At 48.1% G+C, this 19,305-nt stretch overlaps 1 protein-coding gene across 3 annotated transcripts; it reads left to right on the top strand.

The window, feature by feature from the left end:
- Positions 1 to 7,908: 7,908 nt before the first annotated feature.
- SPDYC (speedy/RINGO cell cycle regulator family member C) lies at positions 7,909 to 11,412 on the top strand. 3 transcript variants are annotated; one of them, XM_012463000.2, is made up of 8 exons: positions 7,909 to 7,924; positions 8,291 to 8,385; positions 8,998 to 9,170; positions 9,945 to 10,003; positions 10,279 to 10,364; positions 10,467 to 10,638; positions 10,717 to 11,047; positions 11,222 to 11,412. In XM_012463000.2, the coding sequence occupies exons 2-8, from the start codon at positions 8,303 to 8,305 to the stop codon at positions 11,254 to 11,256; spliced, it is 939 nt and encodes a 312-aa protein (XP_012318423.2). In that variant the 5' UTR covers positions 7,909 to 7,924; positions 8,291 to 8,302; the 3' UTR covers positions 11,257 to 11,412. The 3 variants fall into 3 exon arrangements, with proteins under 3 accessions (XP_012318423.2, XP_064221520.1, XP_012318422.2); XM_064365450.1 differs by having other exon boundaries at positions 10,467 to 11,047; positions 11,222 to 11,391; XM_012462999.2 differs by lacking the exon at positions 7,909 to 7,924 and having other exon boundaries at positions 8,290 to 8,353; positions 10,467 to 11,047; positions 11,222 to 11,391.
- Positions 11,413 to 19,305: the final 7,893 nt, after the last annotated feature.

Raw genomic sequence — 19,305 nt, 5'->3', positions numbered from 1 at the left:
TGATCTGTCTGCCTTGACCTCCCAAAGTGCTGGGATTATAGTCATGAGCCCCAAGTTTTTCTCTTTACTGATAGATACGTGTGTGGCTGCAGACTGGCTACTGCACTTCAATGAGTTTATGTTTTTGCCCATGTTTAGTCAGGGAATATGCTTCCCCAATTGCTGTATGTGCCTTTAGGATAATTTACAGATTTGGAATAATTGGGTTCTTATAATAAATTTTTCTAATTAAATGGTTGTTTTGTTGGGGAATGGGTCTGCTGAGCTCCTTACCCCACCATTCTGGAAATTGTTTTTTTTGTTGTTTTTTTTTCACTTACTGTCATGTGATACTATGGAAATAGGTATTAATTTTTGTTTGAGATGAAGTCTCACTCTGTTGCCAGGCTGGAGTGCAATGGTGTGATCTTGGCTCACTGCAACCTCCACCTCCCAGGTTCAAATGATTCTCCTGCCTCAGTCTCATGAGTATCTGGGATACAGGCACGTACCACAACATCTGGCTAATTTTTTGTATTTTAGTAGAAACAGGGTTTCACCATGTTGGTCAGGATGGTCTCAGTCTCCTGACCTTGTGATCTGCCCACCTTGGCCTCCCAAAGTGCTGGGATTACAGGTGTGAGCCACTGCGCTGGGCCTAAAAAAATTTTTTTTCTTTTTTCTTTTTTTTTTTTTTATAGAGACAGGGTTTCACCATGTTGGCCAGACTGGTCTCGAAGTTCTGACCTCAGGTGATTCGCCCGCCTTGGCCTCCCAAAGTGCTGGGATTACAGCTGTGAGCCACCGCGCCCAGCCTAAAAATGTTTTTAATGTCTTGTTCCTATGGCTCCCTCCTCTTTGTCATATATTTGTTATATTTGTCTTTCTCGTTTTTTTTTTTTCTGAAACAAGGTAACTAGTGGTTTGTCTTTTCTTTTTCTTTTTTTTTTTCAGACAGAGTCTTGCTCTGTTGCCCAGGCTGGAGTGCAGTGGCCCGAACATGTCTCACTACAACCTCTGCCTTCCAGGCTCAAGCAATCCACCATGCCCAGCTAGGGTTTCTGGGGTGTGTGTGTGTGTTTTGTTTTAGAGAGACAGGGTCTCTCTATGTTGCCCAGGCTGGTCTTGAACTTCTGGGCTCGAGCAATCCTCCCACCCTGGCATCTTAAAGTGCTGCGATTGCAGGTATGAGCCACCATGCCAGGCTGTGTTTGTCTTTGTTAATAATGTCTCATTTTATTACACTGTGCTCAGAGAATATTGTTTGTATATTTCTACTTTTTTGAATGTGCTGATGATTTCTTTGTGACCTAAGATATGATCAGTTTTTGGGGAATATTTTGTTTCTTTGGAAACATGGTTGTTTTTTTCCAGGGGAATTTTCCTTAGTTGGTGTGTGTTCAATTTTGTTACCAGATTTTAAAAAAAATCAGCTCCGTACGGATCTGTTCCTCTTCTTCCTGTTTGTTTTTGTGGTATTGGGTGGTTTACAAGATTCCCGGCTCAATAGCGCACTGTTACATCAATATAGCAAAGTTCAGATGCTTCAGAGGATTTTTATTTGTTTGCTTCGGTGTGGGGTGGGTAGGGTTTTGTGTTCTCTGATTGCTTGGATCTCTTGTCTTGTAGCACCCTCAATTTCTCTCTTCTGCATTTTACCACTTCACTTCCTCAATTGCCTAAGGAGCTTCTAGCCCGTTTTAGCCTTTTTTTTTTACCCCTCCCTCGGAATCAATGGGCTTTAACGACCTCCCCTTCCTATGGCACACACTTGTAAGCCCCTTCCCTCAGGTCTGATCTCTGACTTCCCAGGACGTCTTCTTAGTATTTTCAGATTTTAGAATGTCCCAGTCATTCTGATGGTGACTCTCGACCAACCCCAGCCCGGCCACTCCTGTCTCCCCTCCTTCCCCAGCTTTTTTTGGCCCAAAGCCTCGAGGCTGGGAGAGGCGGCAGCGCACAAAGGGGTGTAAGGATTTGGTCGCTTTCTTTTTATTTACAGTTATCTTGAAGTTTGGACCTTCTCTGCTTTCAAGTCATGCTGACGCTGTGGTTTTGGCAGCGTTTTATTTTTCCCTTCTTGTTGCCTGGAGCTGTGTGGGGAGCAAAGGCCGGGATGGGGACCCCGGCAACCCCTTGGGTCTCAGGACCCGGAAGTCCCCCTGACTCTCTTGTGACTTTTTAAGATGCAGCTCAGTTCCTCAGCGTTAGGGCCTTTTTTATTTGTGCGTTTGAAATCATAAATTCCTCTCTAAGAATTACTAGCTGTGTTCTCCAACTTTGACACACAATATTTTCTTTTTTTTTTTTTTTTAAGACGGAATCTCGCTCTGTCGCCCAGGCTGGAGTGCAGTGGCCCAGTCTCAGCTCACTGCAACCTCCTCCACCCAGGTTCCAGCGATTCTCCTGCCTCAGCCTCCCGAGTAGCTGGGATTACAGGCACCCACCACCATGCCCGGCTAATTTTTATATTTTCAGTAGAGACGGGATTTCACCATGCTGAACAGATAATATTTTCCTTATGATTTCAATTTGTTGTCTAACTCTTTTTTTCTTCACCCAGAAATTACGTAAAACAAGATTTTGTAATTTCAAAATCCATAGGATTTTTTTCTACTTATCCTTTTTTGTTTCCAGTGTTATTTATTTATTTATTTATTTGAGACAGGGTTTTGCTCTGTCACTCAGGCTGGAGTGCAGTGGTGTGATTTTGGCTTATTGCAGCCTCAATGTCCTGGGCCCAAGTGATCCTCCCACCTCAGCCTCCCAAGTAGCTGGGACTATAGACACGAGCCCATCACCCCCAGCTAATTTTTGTATTTTTTGTAGAAACGGGGTTTCTCTTGGCCCAGGCGGGTCTGGAACTCCTTGCTTCAAGTGATCAGGCCCCCTCGGACTCTCAAAGTGCTTGGATTACAGGCTTGAGCCACCACACCACCCAATCTGTGTTTTTTGACCACAACACAATTAAGTTAAACGTTGCTAGCCCAGTGCAGCAATGTGTTGAAATGTGTTGAGTTACTGTTATACCCTACCATTTGATTAATTTTTTTTTGAGACAGAAACTTGGACTGTCACCCGGGCTGGAGTGCAGTGGCAAGATCTCAGCTCACTGCAACCTCCCCTTCCTGGATTCACATGATTCTCCTGGCTCAGCCTCCTGAGTAGCTGGGATTACAGGTGCGTGCCACCACAACCGGCTAATTTTTTGTATTTTTAGTAGAGACGGGGTCTTACTATGTTGGCCAGACTGGCCGCAAACTCCTGACCTCGTGATCTGCCTGCTTCAGCCTCCCAAAGTGCTGGGATTACAGGCATGAGGCACCGAGTCCAACTGCATTTGATTAATTTTTAGGAAGATTTCTGTGAATGCTTTTCAGTCTTTGTTGGGGGCAGTGCTGCCTTATTGTCCACTAGGTCAAATTTGTTCATCATATTCTTCATATCTTTTATTGCTTTGCTATGTTTTTGCCTTGCATGTGCCATCAGAGCTACAATAATGATTACAATTTGTCTGTTTTTCTGTGTGGTTCTGTTGATTTTACACACACACACACACACACACACAAAGTTTATTGCTTATTGACTTATATATATATATTTTTTTCTTCACCTGGATTCTGGCTAGGTAATTATATACATATTTTTTCTTCCTTCCTTCCTTCTCTCCCTCCCTCCCTTCTTTCTTCTCCTTCCTTTTTATTTTTCTTTTCTTTCCTCTTTCCTTTATTTTCCCTCCTCTCCCTTCCCCTCCTCTTTTTTCTGACAGGGTCTCCCTATGTTGCCCAGGCCAGCATTACAGGTACATGCCACCACATCTGGCTATATATTTTTAAGATTACTGTGTAACCACTCTTTTTCTCTCCAGTTATTCTTTTTGCTCAAAGTTTTGTGTGTGTGTGGTGGTTTTTTTTTGTTTTTTTTTTTTGATACAGGGTCTCACTCTGTCACCCAGGCTGGAGTGCAGTGGTGTGATCTCGACTCACTGCAACCTCTACCTCCCAGGCTCAAGCAATTCTCCTGCCTCAGCCTCCCGAGTAGCTGAGATTACAGGCATTCACCACTACCACCCGCTAACGTTTTACATTTTTAGTAGAGGTGGGTTTTCACCATGTTGGCCAAGCTGGTCTTAAGCTTTTGACATCAAATGATCCACCTGCCGCAGCCTCCCAAAGTGCTGGGATTACAGGCATGAACCACCGTGCCTGGCCTAAAGTTGTTTTTTTTTTTTTGTTTTTTTTGTTTTTTTTTTTTTCCGAGACGGAGTTTCGCTCTTGTTACCCAGGCTGGAGTACAATGGCGCGATCTCGGCTCACCGCAACCTCCGCCTCCTGGGTTCAGGCAATTCTCCTATCTCAGCCTCCTGAGTAGCTGGGATTACAGGCACGCGCCACCATGCCCAGCTAATTTTTTGTATTTTTAGTAGAGACGGGGTTTCACCATGTTGACCAGGATGGTCTCGATCTCTTGACCTCGTGATCCACCCGCTTTGGCCTCCCAAAGTGCTGGGATTACAGGCGTGAGCCACCGCGCCCGGCTAAAGTTGTTTTAATGTTAGTGTAGTTATCCCAGCTTTCTTTTAGTAATTGCATTTTTTTCTATCTTTCTATTTTTAAAGTTTTAATATTCTTATTTATTTATGTTTTAGAGACAGGGTCTTGCTGTATCACCCAGACTGGGCAGAGTGGGATGATTATAGCTCATTGCAGCCTTGAACTCCTGGGCTCAAGTGATCCTCCCACCTCAGCCTCTTGAGTAGCGAGGACTGCAGGCACGCCACCACGCCAGACTAGATTATTTTGTGTAGAGACGGAGCCTTGCTGTATTGCCCAGATTGGTCTCCAACTCCTGGACTGAAATGATCCTCCTGTCTTGGCCTCCAAAGGTGCTGAGATTATAGGCGTGAGCTATTGGCCCTAGCCATATGTATATTATTTGAGCTGGCAGTGTGTTATGATGTTTTATGGGCATCCTTTTTTTTGAGATGCAGTCTCGCTCTGTCGCCAGGTTGGAGTGCAGTGGTGCGATCTCGGCTTACTGCAACATCCACCTTCCAGGTTCAAGCAATTCTCCTGCCTCAGTCTCCCAAGTAGCTGGGACTACAGGTGCACACCACCATGCCCAGCTAATTTTTTTGTATTTTTTAGTAGAGATGGGGTTTCACCATGTTGGCCAGGATGGTTTCAATCTCTTGACCTCGTGATCTGCCCACCTCAGCCTCCCAAAGTGCTGGGATTACAGGCATGAGCCACCCCGCCCGGCCGTTGGTATCCTTTTATATCCTTTTATGTGTATCATTTATAGCATGCAATGTTAATATATGATTTTATAAATTATGTATTTACATTAATATAAATTTCATAAATAGTATATTAGTTAGCATAGTATAAATTTTGCTCTGATAATTGTAGCAGGCAGAATAATGGACTCCCAAAGATGGCTACATTCCACTTCCCAGACCTGGGACTATGTTGTCTCACATGGCAAAAAGACTGCAGATGTGGTTCAGTTAAGGATCTTTTTTGAGACAGATTCTTGCTGTCACCCAGGCTGGAGCACAGTGGCATGATCTCAGCTCACGGCAACCTCTGCCTCCCAGGTTCAAGTGATTCTCCTGCCTCAGCCTCCCAAGTAGCTGGGATTACAGGCATGCACCACCATGCCCCATTAATTTTTGTATTTTTGGTAGAGGAGGGTTTCGCCATGTTAGCCAGGCTGGTCTCAAAGTCCTGACCTCAGATGATCTGCCCACCTTGGCCTCCCACAGTGCTGGGATTATAGGCGTGAGCCACCGCGCCTGGCTGCTTCATGTCTTCTATATCCCAGAGCCCTCTCTTGCCAGGGTTCTGGGATGCAGAAGACATAGAGCAGAGTCAAAGTCAAACTGTGGGCCAGGCGCTGTGGCTTATGCCTGTGACCCCAGCACTTTGGGAGGCTGAGGTGGACAGATCACTTGAGGTCAGGAGTTCGAGATCAGCCTGGCCAATATGGAGAAACCCTGTCTCTACTAAAAATATAAAAATTAGCCGGGTATGGTGGCGCTTGCCTATAATTCCAGCTACTAGGGAGGCTGAGGTGGGAGGATTGCTTGAACCCGGGAGGTAGAGGTTGCAATGAGCTGAGATTGCTCCAGCCTGGGTGACAGCCTGGGTGACAGAGCGAGACTCTGTCTCAAAAACAAAACAAAACGAAAATTAGCAAGGCGTGGTGGCACATGCCTGTAATCCCAGCACTTTGGGAGGCCCAGGCAGGTGGATTACCTGAGGTCAGGAGTTTGAGACTAGCCTGGCCAACATGGTGAAACCCCATCTCTACTAAAAATAGAAAGACTACCCAGACATGGTGGTGGGTGCTTGTAAGCTCAGCTACTCAGGAGGCTAAGGCAGAATTGCTGGAACCTGGGAGGCAGAGATTGCAGTCAGCTGAGATCGCACCACTGCACTCAAGCTCAGCGACTCCATCTCAAAAAAAAATTAGCCAGGCATGGTGGCACACACCTGTAGTCCCAGCTGGGAGGCTGAGGCAGGAGACTTGCTTGAATGTGGGAGGCCGAGGTTGCAGTGAGCTGAGATTGCGCCACTGCATTCCAGCCTGGGCAACAGAGCAAGACTCTGTCTCAAAAAAAAAAAAAAAATTAAAAAAAGTTATCGTCCCTAGTGTGGGATATCAGTGTCAGATCTCCAAGGCTGGCACTTAAGGAAATGAGCCTGGATGCCCTCCCAAGGCTAGAGTGACTCGCCCACTCCCAGACTCCTTTTGGCTACCCCTTCCTGACCTCGAACCTTATTTATTGCAGGGAGAGGAGAAAGGTTGAAACCACAGCTGGTCGAGGGGATTCATTCAGTTTCATGGGAGACCTTCTCTGTGCAGGCTGTGTCCAGGAACAGCCATGGACCACGCAGCCAGGCCACCTGGCATGTGCACCCAGCCGCCAGGCTGGAGCTCTACTCCACTTACCAGCGGAGTGGCTGGCAGGAAGGTACTCAGCCTCTCAGTGAGCAACCCAAACTCTGCATGTTATTTGTTTGTTCGTTGATAAAATGAGGCATCTTATTATTCTCATCAACTTCATGGGCTCACTGTGAGGAACACGTGAGCTGATTCCATCACAGCCTCCTCAGTAGGAGTTTCGGGAGCTGGCTATGGAGGCTGCCCGGTTCACTGCTTCCTTTCTAGGGGAGGCCATCTTCAAATGCGTGCACACACACAAACGGTGGCCTGATGCAGACCAGCTGGTCTAGAAAGGCCTTGCTGGCCTCAGGGAGCCTGGGAGGTGGCCAGGGTGAGACCATGAAACACAGACAGACCAGAGACCCAGAGAGCCAGAGACATACAGACACCAGAGGCAACAAGAAACGGAAAGACTCAGAGGCCCATGGAGACCCAGGCAGCCTGTCGCTTCTCGGCCTTTTGGCAAAGATCAAGTGGGAGACCCAGGCAGCTTGTTCTGTGTTACCAGGGGAAAATAAAATAAAAAACGAAAGAAAAGAGAGACTCAGGGAGGCCAAGAGATTCAGAGACACCCATAGAGAGCCAGAGACCCTGCCCCAGCAAGGCACAATCAGTGAATCAAAACTCACCCACTGGGCCCTCGCAGCCCAGGCCTCATTTCTCGGCTCAGCACCTTGGCGCTGCATTTGTCAAGAGGGTAACGGGGATCCTAGCTCCCTGCCGTTCCTATGGTGTCTCAGGCCCTCGGGTCCAGCTGGCCTGCCTTCACCCCTCTTGTAGCTGATGAAGCTTTGGAGAGGCTTTCACCCCGGGGAGCCGCAGCTGGGTGCCGACTGGGTTCACAGGCAGGGAGGCAGGCGGTGTAGGCCAAACCACGCCCCCCAGGAAGGCCCTGATTGGTGGACGGGCTGCGTTGGGCGGGCAGCCCTCAGGGTATATAAGTGCACTCTTTGGGCGGCTGGGGTTTTATGCTGTGGGCAATTCCTGAGGTCGGGTAAGGCTCTCTGCAGGAGGAGGCTGGGCTGCTTCTGCTTGTGGGCGTCTACATGAAGAGACCCAAATTGGCCCTGGGGTGGTCGACGGCACTTTCTCCTCAGCCCCGTGGTTGGCATCTCTTTTCTCGGGGATGAGGGTGGGTTTAGGACAGGAGCATGAAATGTTTGAAGTGGCCCCAGCTCAGCTTGCTCTAAATCCAGGTATTTCTCTAATTTCGTTCCTCCCTGTGGACCTCAGTTTCCCCTCGGTGTAAGGGATCAGTGGCCCTTTCAGTTCTGCTTTGGTGAGGGGTCGGGGGTGGTTGTGAGTTGGGGCCTGAAGAAGCAGTTAAACTCTTGTTTTTTGTTTTTTGTTTCTTTGCCAGGCGCAGTGGCTCATGCCTGTAATCCCAGCACTTTGGGAGGTCGAGGCGCGCGGATCGCCTGAGGTCAGGAGTGCGAGACCAGCCTGGCCAACACGGTGAAACCCCGTCTCTTCCAAAAATAAAAAAAAATTAGCCGGGCATGGTGGCAAGGCTGTAATCCCAGCTACTCTGGAGGCTGAGGGTGGAGAATGGGTTGAACTGGGGAGGAGGAGGTCGCAGTGAGCCAAGGTTGTGCCACTGCACTTCAGCCTGGGCTACAGAGAGAGACTGTCTCAACACACAAACAAACAGACAAAACCTCTTTGGGTTTTGGAGGCCAAGGGCTTCACTTTTAACTGGCTGTGAGGCCTCAGCCTTCAGTTTCCTCGTTTGAAAATGGGTCTGTGTTGAACGTACCTCCTTACCAGGATGAAGGAAGATAAGGCCCTTAAGCACAGCTCCAGGCACTTAGGAGCCCTCAGCAGTGCTTTTGCTGCTGTTACTCTGCCTGTCCTGGGGTGCCAGGAGGAGTGTGGGAGTGCTGCGCCTACAACAACTCTTTGCTGCTTTTCTGGCCTCCCCACTCCTGTTGCAACCTGGCTGCCTTATGTTCTGAGCCCCCAAGTCTCCGCACCCACCCCTCCACCGTCCTGGCCCTTGTCACCACCCTTTTGATTTGTGGGAGTCACAGGGGTGCATGGTAAATCCTGAGCCTCCTTTCTCTACAGGTCACCCTGCCCCATCTCCATCTCCTATGAGATGAATGACTCCCAAGACCCCACCACTTTCCCTGTAGTTACCACCCAGGTAGAGCTGGGGGGCTGCAGCCGGCAAGGTGGGGGCAATGGTTTCCTCCGTTTTCGCCAGCATGAAGAGCTCCAGGCCTTCCTCAACCTTCTGGGTGAGTTTGTGGGGCTAGCATGGGAGGGTTGTGAGGCCAAGTGTGAAAGCAGACGTGAAGTATGGGGTCTCATCTGCCTGTACAGCCATCTGAGGCCTCTGCCCTCTCCCTCTCAGGTGACCCAGCTTAGGCAGGTTGAGGGGGGAGTCCTCTCAGAAACTGGGTTCAGGGCCAGGTGCCATGACTCATACCTGTAATCCCAACACTTTGAGAGGCTGAGATGGGAGGATCAGTTGAGGCCAGGAGATTAAGACCAGCCTGATCAACATAGTGAGACCCCCATCTCTATTTATATTAAGAAAGAAAGAGACAGAGAAAGAAAGAGAGACAGACAGAGGAAAAAAAAGAGAAAGAAAAAGAGAGAGAAAAGAAAGAAGGCAGGCGCAGTGGCTCACACCTGTAATCCCAACACTCTGGGAGGCTGAGGTGAGTGGATCACCTGAGGTTGGAAGTTCAAGACCAGCCTGACCAACATGGAGAGACCCTGTCTCTACTAAAACTATAAAATTAGCCAGATGTGGTGGCACATGCCTGTAATCCCAGCTACTTGGGAGGCTAAGGCAGGAGAATTGCTTGAACCAGGGAGGTGGAGGTTGCAATGAGCCAAGATCGTGCCGTTGCACTCCAGCCTGGGCAACAAGAGCAAAACTCCGTCTCAAAAAAAAAAAAAAAAAAGAGGGTTGAGGGGTGGCTTGAGCTTTGAAGCTTCTGATGCCACTCTTCTCCATGGAAGCCGTGGTAACCTGTGTCCCGTCTTCTCTTCTCTACCTTCAGAGGACAGTTTTGTCCAGGAATTCCTCTCCAAAGACCCCTGCTTCCAGATTTCAGATAAGGTGAGGGAGCGCAGTGGGGCTGGAGGCTGGGGGGTCTCCTGAGGGTCAGGTTGAGTTGGTGGGAATTGAATGCTGCTACTTTATTGAGTGCCCTGGTCAGGTAGGGAGAGCTGCTCACCTTTCACCCTTACCCCCTCATCTTTGCACACCCCTCCCCACTATTTTCCTGACTTTCTTTCCCTGCAGCAAAACCTCCTTGGATACAAATGAACCCGGGTGCAAGCCCCTCCACCTCAGAGGATAACTAATCCCCCGCCCCCCATCTGTCTCTGCAGTATCTCCTGGCCATGGTGCTGGTCTACTTCCAGCGCGCCCACCTGAAGCTCAGCGAGTACACCCACAGCAGCCTGTTCTTGGCCCTGTGAGTGGTGGGGACAGGCAGTGGAGGCATTTGCTGGAGTTGTTGGATGGGGCAGGGCGATGCTGTGGCCTCTGCTTCTTGACCCCGTGCTTCTGCGGCTAGGTACCTTGCAAATGACATGGAGGAGGACCTGGAGGGGCCCAAATGTGAGATTTTTCCATGGGCCCTGGGAAGAGATTGGTGTTTACGAGTGGGGAAGTTCCTACAGCAGAGGGATAAGCTGTGGGCACGGATGGGTTTCCGGGCTGTCGTGAGCCGCCAGTGCTGTGAGGAGGTGAGGCTGGGGGGCAGCCTGGGGTGTGGGAAAGGCTGGGGTTCCCACCCCACTTACTGTCCGCTCTGTTCCTCCCAGGTCATGGCAAAGGAGCCATTCCACTGGGCTTGGACTCGGGACCGGCGCCCCCACCATGGAGGGGTTCAGAGGGTCTGTCCACAGGTCCCCTTCTGCCTTCCACGGGGCCCTGGCCTCTCACCACCCCACTGCTCCCCCTGTGGCTTGCCCCAGCACCGCAGCTGCCACCCACTTAAGCCTGTGTCATTCAAGTGCTCTTCTCTGACCTCGGAGTGTCATCGCCTTCCCTCCCAAAATTCTCTCTCAGCATTCAAAAACACCTGGGGCGGGGAATTTCTCCTCGTCTTACCCCCCCAGATGCAACTGGAACCTGACACCTACTGCCTCCGCAGTGAGTACAGGATGGGGCAGGACAGGAGCTTCGATCTGGGGTGGGAGCTTGGGAGGCAGGAGGGAGGACCAACAGGATGAGGAGGGGCCATGGGCCTGGGATCGCCGCGCTGCTGGCCCTCCTGTGTGAGCTTGGCAGGTTTCCTCTCTGAGCCTCACTCTCTCCTCTCCCCAGTTTTCCCAAAGCTTCTGCCACACCCTGGGCACTGAAGCTCTGTAGGGTGAAGAATGGCACGCCTGCTGGCCCACTGACCCACACACCATCAACCGTGCTCCCACCCCTGCCCCTTCCTCCCAGCCTGCAGCTTTACCCACGCTGGTCCTGGTCCCCTCTAATAAATTCATGTCCACAAGACACCACCTGTGCTTAGGTCCTGGCCTGATTCCTTGACCTAGGGTTGGGGTGGGGAGGGGGAGTCTACCAGGGTTACAACATGTGAGCACAGGCTGTGTCACAGCTTGGCCCCTTCCTTTTTGCTTTTTTTAGAAGTGTGTAGTGACACAGCTTGGCCCCTTCCTATTGGTGGCCAGTTATCCTGAGCCTCAGTTTTTCCTCTCTGTAATATCCATGCCTATGGATAATGAGATCTACACAGTGTCGATGGGATTAAATGATACGAGGTATCGGCAGCCCTTAGAGGACCAGGGAGCTGGGTGTGGTGGCTCACGCCTGTAATCCTAGCACTTTGGGAGGCTGAGGCAGGTGGATCATTTGAGGTCAGGAGTTCAAAACTAGCCTGGCCAACATGGCGAAACCCTGTCTCTACTAAAGATACCAAAATTAGCCAGGCATGGTGGCACACGCCTGTAATCCCAGCTACTTGGAGGCCGAGGTGGGAGAATGGCTTGAACCAGGGAGGCAGAGGTTGCAATGAGTCAAGACTGTGCCACTGCACTCCAGCCTGGATGACAGGGTAAGACTCTGTCTCAAAAAAAAGGAAAAAAAAAAAAAAGAGAGAGAGGGCCAGGAACCTATTGGGAAACAAAAGTTGAATGGAAAACAGCTCTTTATTCAGTCTAGAAATGCCTTCAGGGCCAGGTTTACTTAGGAATCAGACTTGATCCCTTCCCTGAGCTGCAATCAAATATAATATTGTAATTATAATACAACCCCCTCCCCTTAAGAGACATGAGAACTCAAAAAGGTTAGTTTCTTTTTTCTTTTCTTTTTTTTTTTTTTGGAGACGGAGTCTCACTCTGTCGCCAGGTGCCAGGCTGGAGTGCAATGGCACAATCTCGGCTCACTGCAACCTCTACCTCCCCGGTTCAAGCAATTCTCCTGCCTCAGCCTCCCGAGTAGCTGGGACTACAGGCATGTGCCACCACACCCAGCTAATTTTTTTGTATTTTTAGTAGAGATGGGGTTTCACCATGTTGGCCAGGATGGTCTCGATCTTTTGACCTCGGGATCTGCCCGCCTCGGACTCCCAAAGTGCTGGGATTACAGGCTTGAGCCAAGGGGTTAATTTCTTAATGGAGGAGGGAGGAAGGCTTCCCAGAGGAGGTGGCAATTGGACTGGACCTGGAAATTCATGGAAAGACCATCTAAAGCAGTGATTAAGACTTGGTCTTTGGAACCAGATTTTTAAAGTTCAAATTCCCTTTATTCAGTCTAGAATAAAGGCATTTCTAGACTGAATAAAGGTCCCTCTGTGACTTTGGCATGTTATTTAATCTCCCTGTGCCTTCATTGACTCATCTGTAAAATGCATGATGATGAGATTTGAATGGGTTGATCCCACAGAAGGGTTTGGAACAACGTCTGGCATGAACAAGTGTGAACCCTTGGTGTTCCAGTGGAGGAACTGCCTAGAGAAAGGCTGGTGAGGAGGGTGTTTAGTGGGTGAAGATGGAGAGGGCTGGCAGAGTATGGATAGAGTTAAGAAAGCCTGGAGACTGACGACATTAGCCAAGACGAGGACTGAAAAGTATTTTTAATTTGTTCTTCCAATAGATAATATATTCACACATACATTTTAAACCACCCTCCTACCCCTGACTTCAGCTGCCTGATTGTCTGCCCTGGAATCAATGAAAGCAATAGTTTCTCCTGTCCTTTCAGAGAAAGAATCTAAACTTATAGAACCCCATGTGGTATAATAAAAATTTTTAAAAATATGTAGATGGCTGGTTGCAGTGGCTCACACCTGTAATCCCAGCACTTTGGAAGGCTGAGGTGGGAGGATCACTGGAGCCCAGGAGTTTGAGACCAGCCTGGCCAACATAATGAGACCTCATCTCAACAAAAAAGAATTTAAAAATTAGCTGAGTGTGTTGGTGCATGCCTGTAGTCCCAGCTACTTGGGAGGCTGGGGTGGGAGGATCACTTGAGTCCAGGAGTTGGAGGCTACAGTGAGCTATGATTACACCTGGGCACTCCAGCATGGGTGACAGAGCGAGAGTCTGTCTCAAGACACACATACATATATTTGGTTCCTGACAGAGCTCCTGAAACCCATGTAATTTTCTAAGTGATAGAAGTGTCTTTTCTTGACAGCAACCCCCACACCTCCATTAATCCTAACAAGACCACACCTGAGTTTATGCTAATGAGGTGACAAGATGCAGGCTGGGAGACTAAAGATTGGGTTAAAAAAACAGGTGGATGTGCCAGGAGAGTGGAGAGGGCATAGAAGCTCTGTGCACCATGCCCCCAATACCTTGCCCTGTGCAACTCTTCCAGCTGGCTGTTTCGGAATTGTTTCCTTTGTATTAAACAGGTAATAGCCTAGGAACTGAGGCACTTTTCTAGGGTCTGTAGTTGTCTACTGCATTATCAAACCTAAGGAGGGGTTCGGGGAACCTCTGAATTTGTAGTTTGCCAGAGAAGTGTCAGTTGCCTGGGCACCCCATTTGTGGCTGGTATTTGAAGTGGGGTTAGCCTTGGGGTACTGAAGCCTTAACCTTTGGGGTCTGTGCTAATGCCAGGAGTTAGTGTCAGAATGGAACTGAATTGTTCAACACCCCATTGGCATTGGAAAATTGGTGTGGAAAATGTATTTCATGAGAAAAATACATCACACCAGATATGTATATTTTTATTAAATGCCAGAACTCCCTGCATCTTGTGGTGCACTTATGAATGTATTTTGAAGAAGATTCTTTTTTTTTTTTTTTTTTTTTTGAGATGGAGTCTTGCTCTACCACCCAGGATGGAATGCAATGGCAAAATCTTAGCTCACTGCAACTTCCACCTCCCTGGCCCAAGCAATTCTCCAGCCTCAGCCTCCCGAGGAGCTTGGATTACAGGCTTTCACCACTATGCCCAACTCATTTTTGTATTTTTAGTAGAGACAGGTTTTCGCCATGTTGGCCGGGCTGGTCTCAAACTGACCTCAGGTGATCTGCCTGCCTCAGCCTCCCAAAGTGCTGGGATTACAGGTGTGAGCCACCTGCCCTGCTAATTTTTGTAGTCTCTGTAGAGAGAGAGTTTTGCCATGTTGCCCTGGCTGGTCTTGAACTCCTGAGGTCAAGGGATCCCCGCGCCTTGGCCTCCCGAAGAGCTGGGATTATAGGCATGAGGCACCGCGCCCGACCTTGTGTTGCTGTTTAAGTATGTAAAGTTGTTTCTAGGCTTCTGGTAATCCTGTGATGTGTGACTTTGTAAGGATACCATTATTCAAATGTGAGATGGTTTCTAAAGAATGAATTCCTAGAAGAATTGCTGAGCCGAAGGGCCCCGTCAAAGTTGTCATTTTGGCGATTTTGGCCAAATGTCCTTTGGTAGAGGCTATGCCCATTCGCCAGCTTCCCTGCTCACACTGCACAGCAAGGTCTGTGTTCCAGAACACAGGCCCACCAGTGAGGGGCCAGATTTTTTAACTTTGCCAAACTGCTACGTGGGAGTCTCTTGGTGAAATTTTAATTCATATTTGCTTTTCACTGAGCTCAACATCTTGTCATATGATTAAGAGATATTTGTCTTCTTTTATTTGTGAACTTTTTTTCTTTGAGATAGAGTCTTGCTCTGTCATTCAGGCTGGAGTACAGTGGCGCAATCACAGCTCACTGCAGCCTCGACCTCTGGTATACCTGGGACTTCAAGCCACCATGCTCAGCTAATTTTTTGTATTTTTGGTACAGACGGAGTTTCGCCATGTTGCCCAGGCTGGTCTCCACCTCCTGGGCTTAAGTGATCTACCCACTTCAGCTGCCCAAAGTGCTGGGATTTACTTTTATTCTTAGAGACAGAGGGAAGTAGCACAATCATAGCGCAGTGCAGCCTCCAACTCCTGGGCTCAAGCCATCCTCCCACCTCAGCCTCCAGGGTAGCTGGGATGACAGGCTTACACCACCACACCCAACTAATTTTCATTATGTTGCCCAGGCTAGTCTCAAACTCCTAGCCTCAAGCAATCCTCCTACCTAGGCCTCCCAAAGTGCTAGGATTATAGGCATGAGCTGCCATGCCCAGACCAGGATTTTTTTCTATATATGGAGAAAAATACTCCTTTAAGCTGTTAATTGTAAATATTCTCTTCAGTCCATCATTTTGAAACAATATGGATTTTTAATGTAGTAAAAAATGCAATTTTATGACTTTGGGTTTTGTGTCATAGTTAAAAAGACTGTTTCCACACTGAGATGATACAAAAAGTTCCTCCTTTAGCTCCTGGCTGAATTTTTTTTTTTTAAGAGTCTCACTCTATAGCCCAGGCTGGAATGCAGTGGTGTGATCTCAGCTCACTACAACCTCTGCCTCTTGGGTTCAAGTGATTCTTGTGCCTCGGCCTCCCAAGTAGTTGGGATTACTGGTGCGCATAACCGTGCCCAGCTGATTTTTGTATTTTTGGTAGAGACGGGGTTTCACAATGTGGACCAGGCTGGTCTTGAACACCTGATATCAAGTGATCTACCTTGGCCTCCCAAAGTGCTGGGATTACAGGCATGAACCACCACGACCAGCTGGCTCCTGGCTGTATTTTTGTTTTCGTTTTTGTACATTTAGATATTGAGCGCTGATAGTTATTTGTTATTGTTTTTTAGAGATGGAGTCTTGCTTTGTTGCCCAGGCTAGAGTGCAGTGGTACACTCATAGCTCACTGAAGCATCAAACCCCTAGGCTCAAGAGGTCCGCCCGCCTCAGGCTCCCAAAATGCTGAGATTACAGGTGTGAGGTACCACACTAGACCTTGAGTTTTTATTTTTTAATTTCTTTTTAAATTTTTATTTATTATTATTATTTTTGAGACAGAGTCTCACTCTTTCACCCAGGCTGGAGTGCAATGGCGCGATCTCGGCTCACCGCAACCTCCGCCTCCTGGGTTCAGGCAATTCTCCTGCCTCAGCCTCCTGAGTAGCTGGGATTACAGGCACGCGCCACCATGCCCAGCTAATTTTTTGTATTAGTAGAGACGGGGTTTCACCATGTTGACCAGGATGGTCTTGATCTCTTGACCTCGTGATCCACCCACCTCGGCCTCCCAAAGTGCTGGGATTACAGGCTTGAGCCACTGCACCCGGCCAGATTTGTCATGTTTTAATATCTGGTAGGATTAATCTCTACTCATTATGTCTTTTATTTTCAGAAGTTTCCTACTTGTTTAATTTGCCATATGACCTTTAAATCAGCTTTTCTAGTCCCTCCTGACCTCCCTGCAGAAAACTCTTAAAATTTTTTTTTTTTGAGATGGAGTTTCGCTCTTGTTACCCAGGCTGGAGTGCAATGGCGCAATCTCGGCTCACTGCAACCTCCGTCTCCTGGGTTCAAGCAATTCTCCTGCTTCAGCCTCCTGAGTAGCTGGGATTACAGGCGCACACCACCACACCTGGCTAATTTTTTGTATTTTTAGTAGAGATGAGGTTTCACTATGTTGACCAGACTGGTCTTGAACTTGTGAGCCACCGTGCCTGGCCTGTATGTGGCTTTTTAATACTGGCTTCTTTAACTTAGCAATATGTGTTTAAGGTTATGTTATGTCTTTTCATACCTTGATGGCTGATTTTGTATCACTAAATTTTAAAGAAATTGCCAAACTGTCTTCCAAGGTGGTGGTGATCATTTTACCCTCTCAGTGTATGAAAGCTACGGTTCTTCCATATTCTTGACAACACGACAACACTTGGTATGGTCCATCTTTTCAATTTTAGCCATTCCAGTAGGTGTTCTTCTAAAAGCAGTCCTTCCAGTGGCTTTAATTCCATTTCCCTAAGAGTAATGTGCTCAGTGTTTTTTTATGTGCTTCTTTGCTATCCAGAGATCTTTTTGGATAAAGCATCTGTTCAAATTTTTTTTTTTTTTTTGAGATGGAGTTTCACTCTTGTTGCCCAGGCTGGAGTGCAGTGGTGCAATCTCGGCTCATCACAACTTCCACCTCCTGAGTTCAAGTGATTCTCCTGCCTCAGCCTTGTAAGTAGCTAGGATTACAGGCATGTGGGACCACACCTGTATACTTTTTTATATTTTTAGTAGGGATTGGTTGGTGGGGGGGGTCTCACCATGTTGGCCAGGCTGGTCTCGATCTCCTGACCTCAAGTGATCCACCTGCCTCGGCCTCCCAAAGTACTGGGATTATAGGCATAAGCCACCATGCCCCGCCTTGTCCATTTTTTGACAGACATGGGGGCCCACGCCCATAATCCCAGCTACTTTGGGAGGCCAAGGCAGGTGGATCACCTGAGGTCAGGAGTTTGAGACCAGCCTGGTCAACATGGTGAGACCCATTCCCCATCCCTACTAAAAATACAAAAAAATAGCCAGGCTGGTTGCACATGCCTGTAATCCCAGCTACTTCAGAGGCTGAGGCAGGAGAATCGCTTGAACCTGGGAGACAAAAGTCGCGGTCAGCCGAGATCACGCCACTACACTCCAGCCTGGGTGACTAGAGCAAGATTCCATCTCAAAAAAAAAAAAAAAAAAAAGTTTTGTCCATTTTTATTAAATTTTTATTCACTTGTAAAAGTTCTTTATACAAGTCCTATATCAGATAGAATTTTTACCATTATTTGTCCTAATCTATGGCTTATCTTTTTGTTTTTAATAGTTCTAGTGCATTTTAAAGAACAAAAGTGTTTTATTTTGAAAGTTCAATTTATTGATTTCCTCTATCATTTACACTTTTTGTGTCATGTTTAAGAAATCTTGCCAGGTGCCATGGCTCACACCTGTAATCCCAGTGCTTTTGGAGGCTCAAGCAGGAGGATTGCTTGAGCCCAGGAGTTCATGACCAGCCTGAGTAACACAGCAGGACCTCATTTCTACAAAAAATTAGAAAATTAGCTGGGTGTCCTGGAGCGTGACTGTAGTCTCAGCTACTCAGGAGGCTGAGGTGAAAGGATCTCTTGAACCCAGGAGTTTAAGGTTACAGTGAGCTGTGATCAGGCCACTGCACTCCTGTCTGGTAAATGAAGCAAGACCCTGCCTTTAGAAAATAAAGAAAAAAGACTCACGCCTATAATCCCAGCACTTTGGGAGGCCGAGATGGGTGGATCACGAGGTCAAGAGATCGAGACCATCCTGGTCAACATGGTGAAACCCCATCTCTACTAAAAATACAAAAATTAGCTGGGCATGGTGGCGCACACCTGTAGTCCCAGCTACTCGGGAGGCTGAGGCAGGAGAATTGTTTGAACCCAGGAGACGGAGGTTGCAGTGAGTCGAGACTGCGCCATTGCACTCCAGCCTGGGTAACAAGAGAGAAACTCCGTCTCAAATAAATAAATAAATAAATAAGAAAGAAATCTTTTCTAAACCCAATATTGTTAAGATTGTCTCCATTTTTTAAAAAAATGTTTTATGGCTTGGTCATTTATATTTAGGTGTGTAATCCAGTTTAGGTTACATTTTGATGGTGCATCCTAAATAGTTATCAAATCCATCTACTTCTGCCTGCCACCTCCCTAGTTTGAGCCACCGTCTCTGTTCCTGGACACCTGCCTTCTCTGTCCCTGGACACCTGCACAGAAAGCCTAGGAGCTGGTTCCACCCTCACTCACCAGGTTAGGGAGTTCAGGCAAGTCACACCCTCTCAGGCCTCAGTTTTCCTCTTTTGTTAACTGGGGGTGAAAATGGAGTTAGATTAGATCAGTGGCTCTTAACCTTTGACGGGTCATGGGCCCTAGAATCCTGGGAACGCTATGCAGTTTCCTCAGCAAAAGGCTTGTGTCCACAACTCGCAAGCCTGCAGCAGCTGCTGGGCTGGGGCTCCCAGACCAGCGAAAAGCCCTAACCTGAGGGTTCTCTGCAGTCTCCCCACCCTCACTCCCGGCCTCCGCGCAGAACCCTGGCCCCGCAAGTTCTTGCAGGCTCTTTGGGAACTG

Source organism: Aotus nancymaae, unplaced genomic scaffold, assembly GCF_030222135.1.
Source record: "Aotus nancymaae isolate 86718 unplaced genomic scaffold, 86718_ANA_hifiasm-v0.15.2.pri h1tg000059l, whole genome shotgun sequence".
NCBI classification, from domain to species: domain Eukaryota; kingdom Metazoa; phylum Chordata; class Mammalia; order Primates; family Aotidae; genus Aotus; species Aotus nancymaae.
The sequence above is the reverse complement of the archived record's forward strand: the minus strand, read 5'-3'. Positions and strand labels throughout refer to the sequence as shown.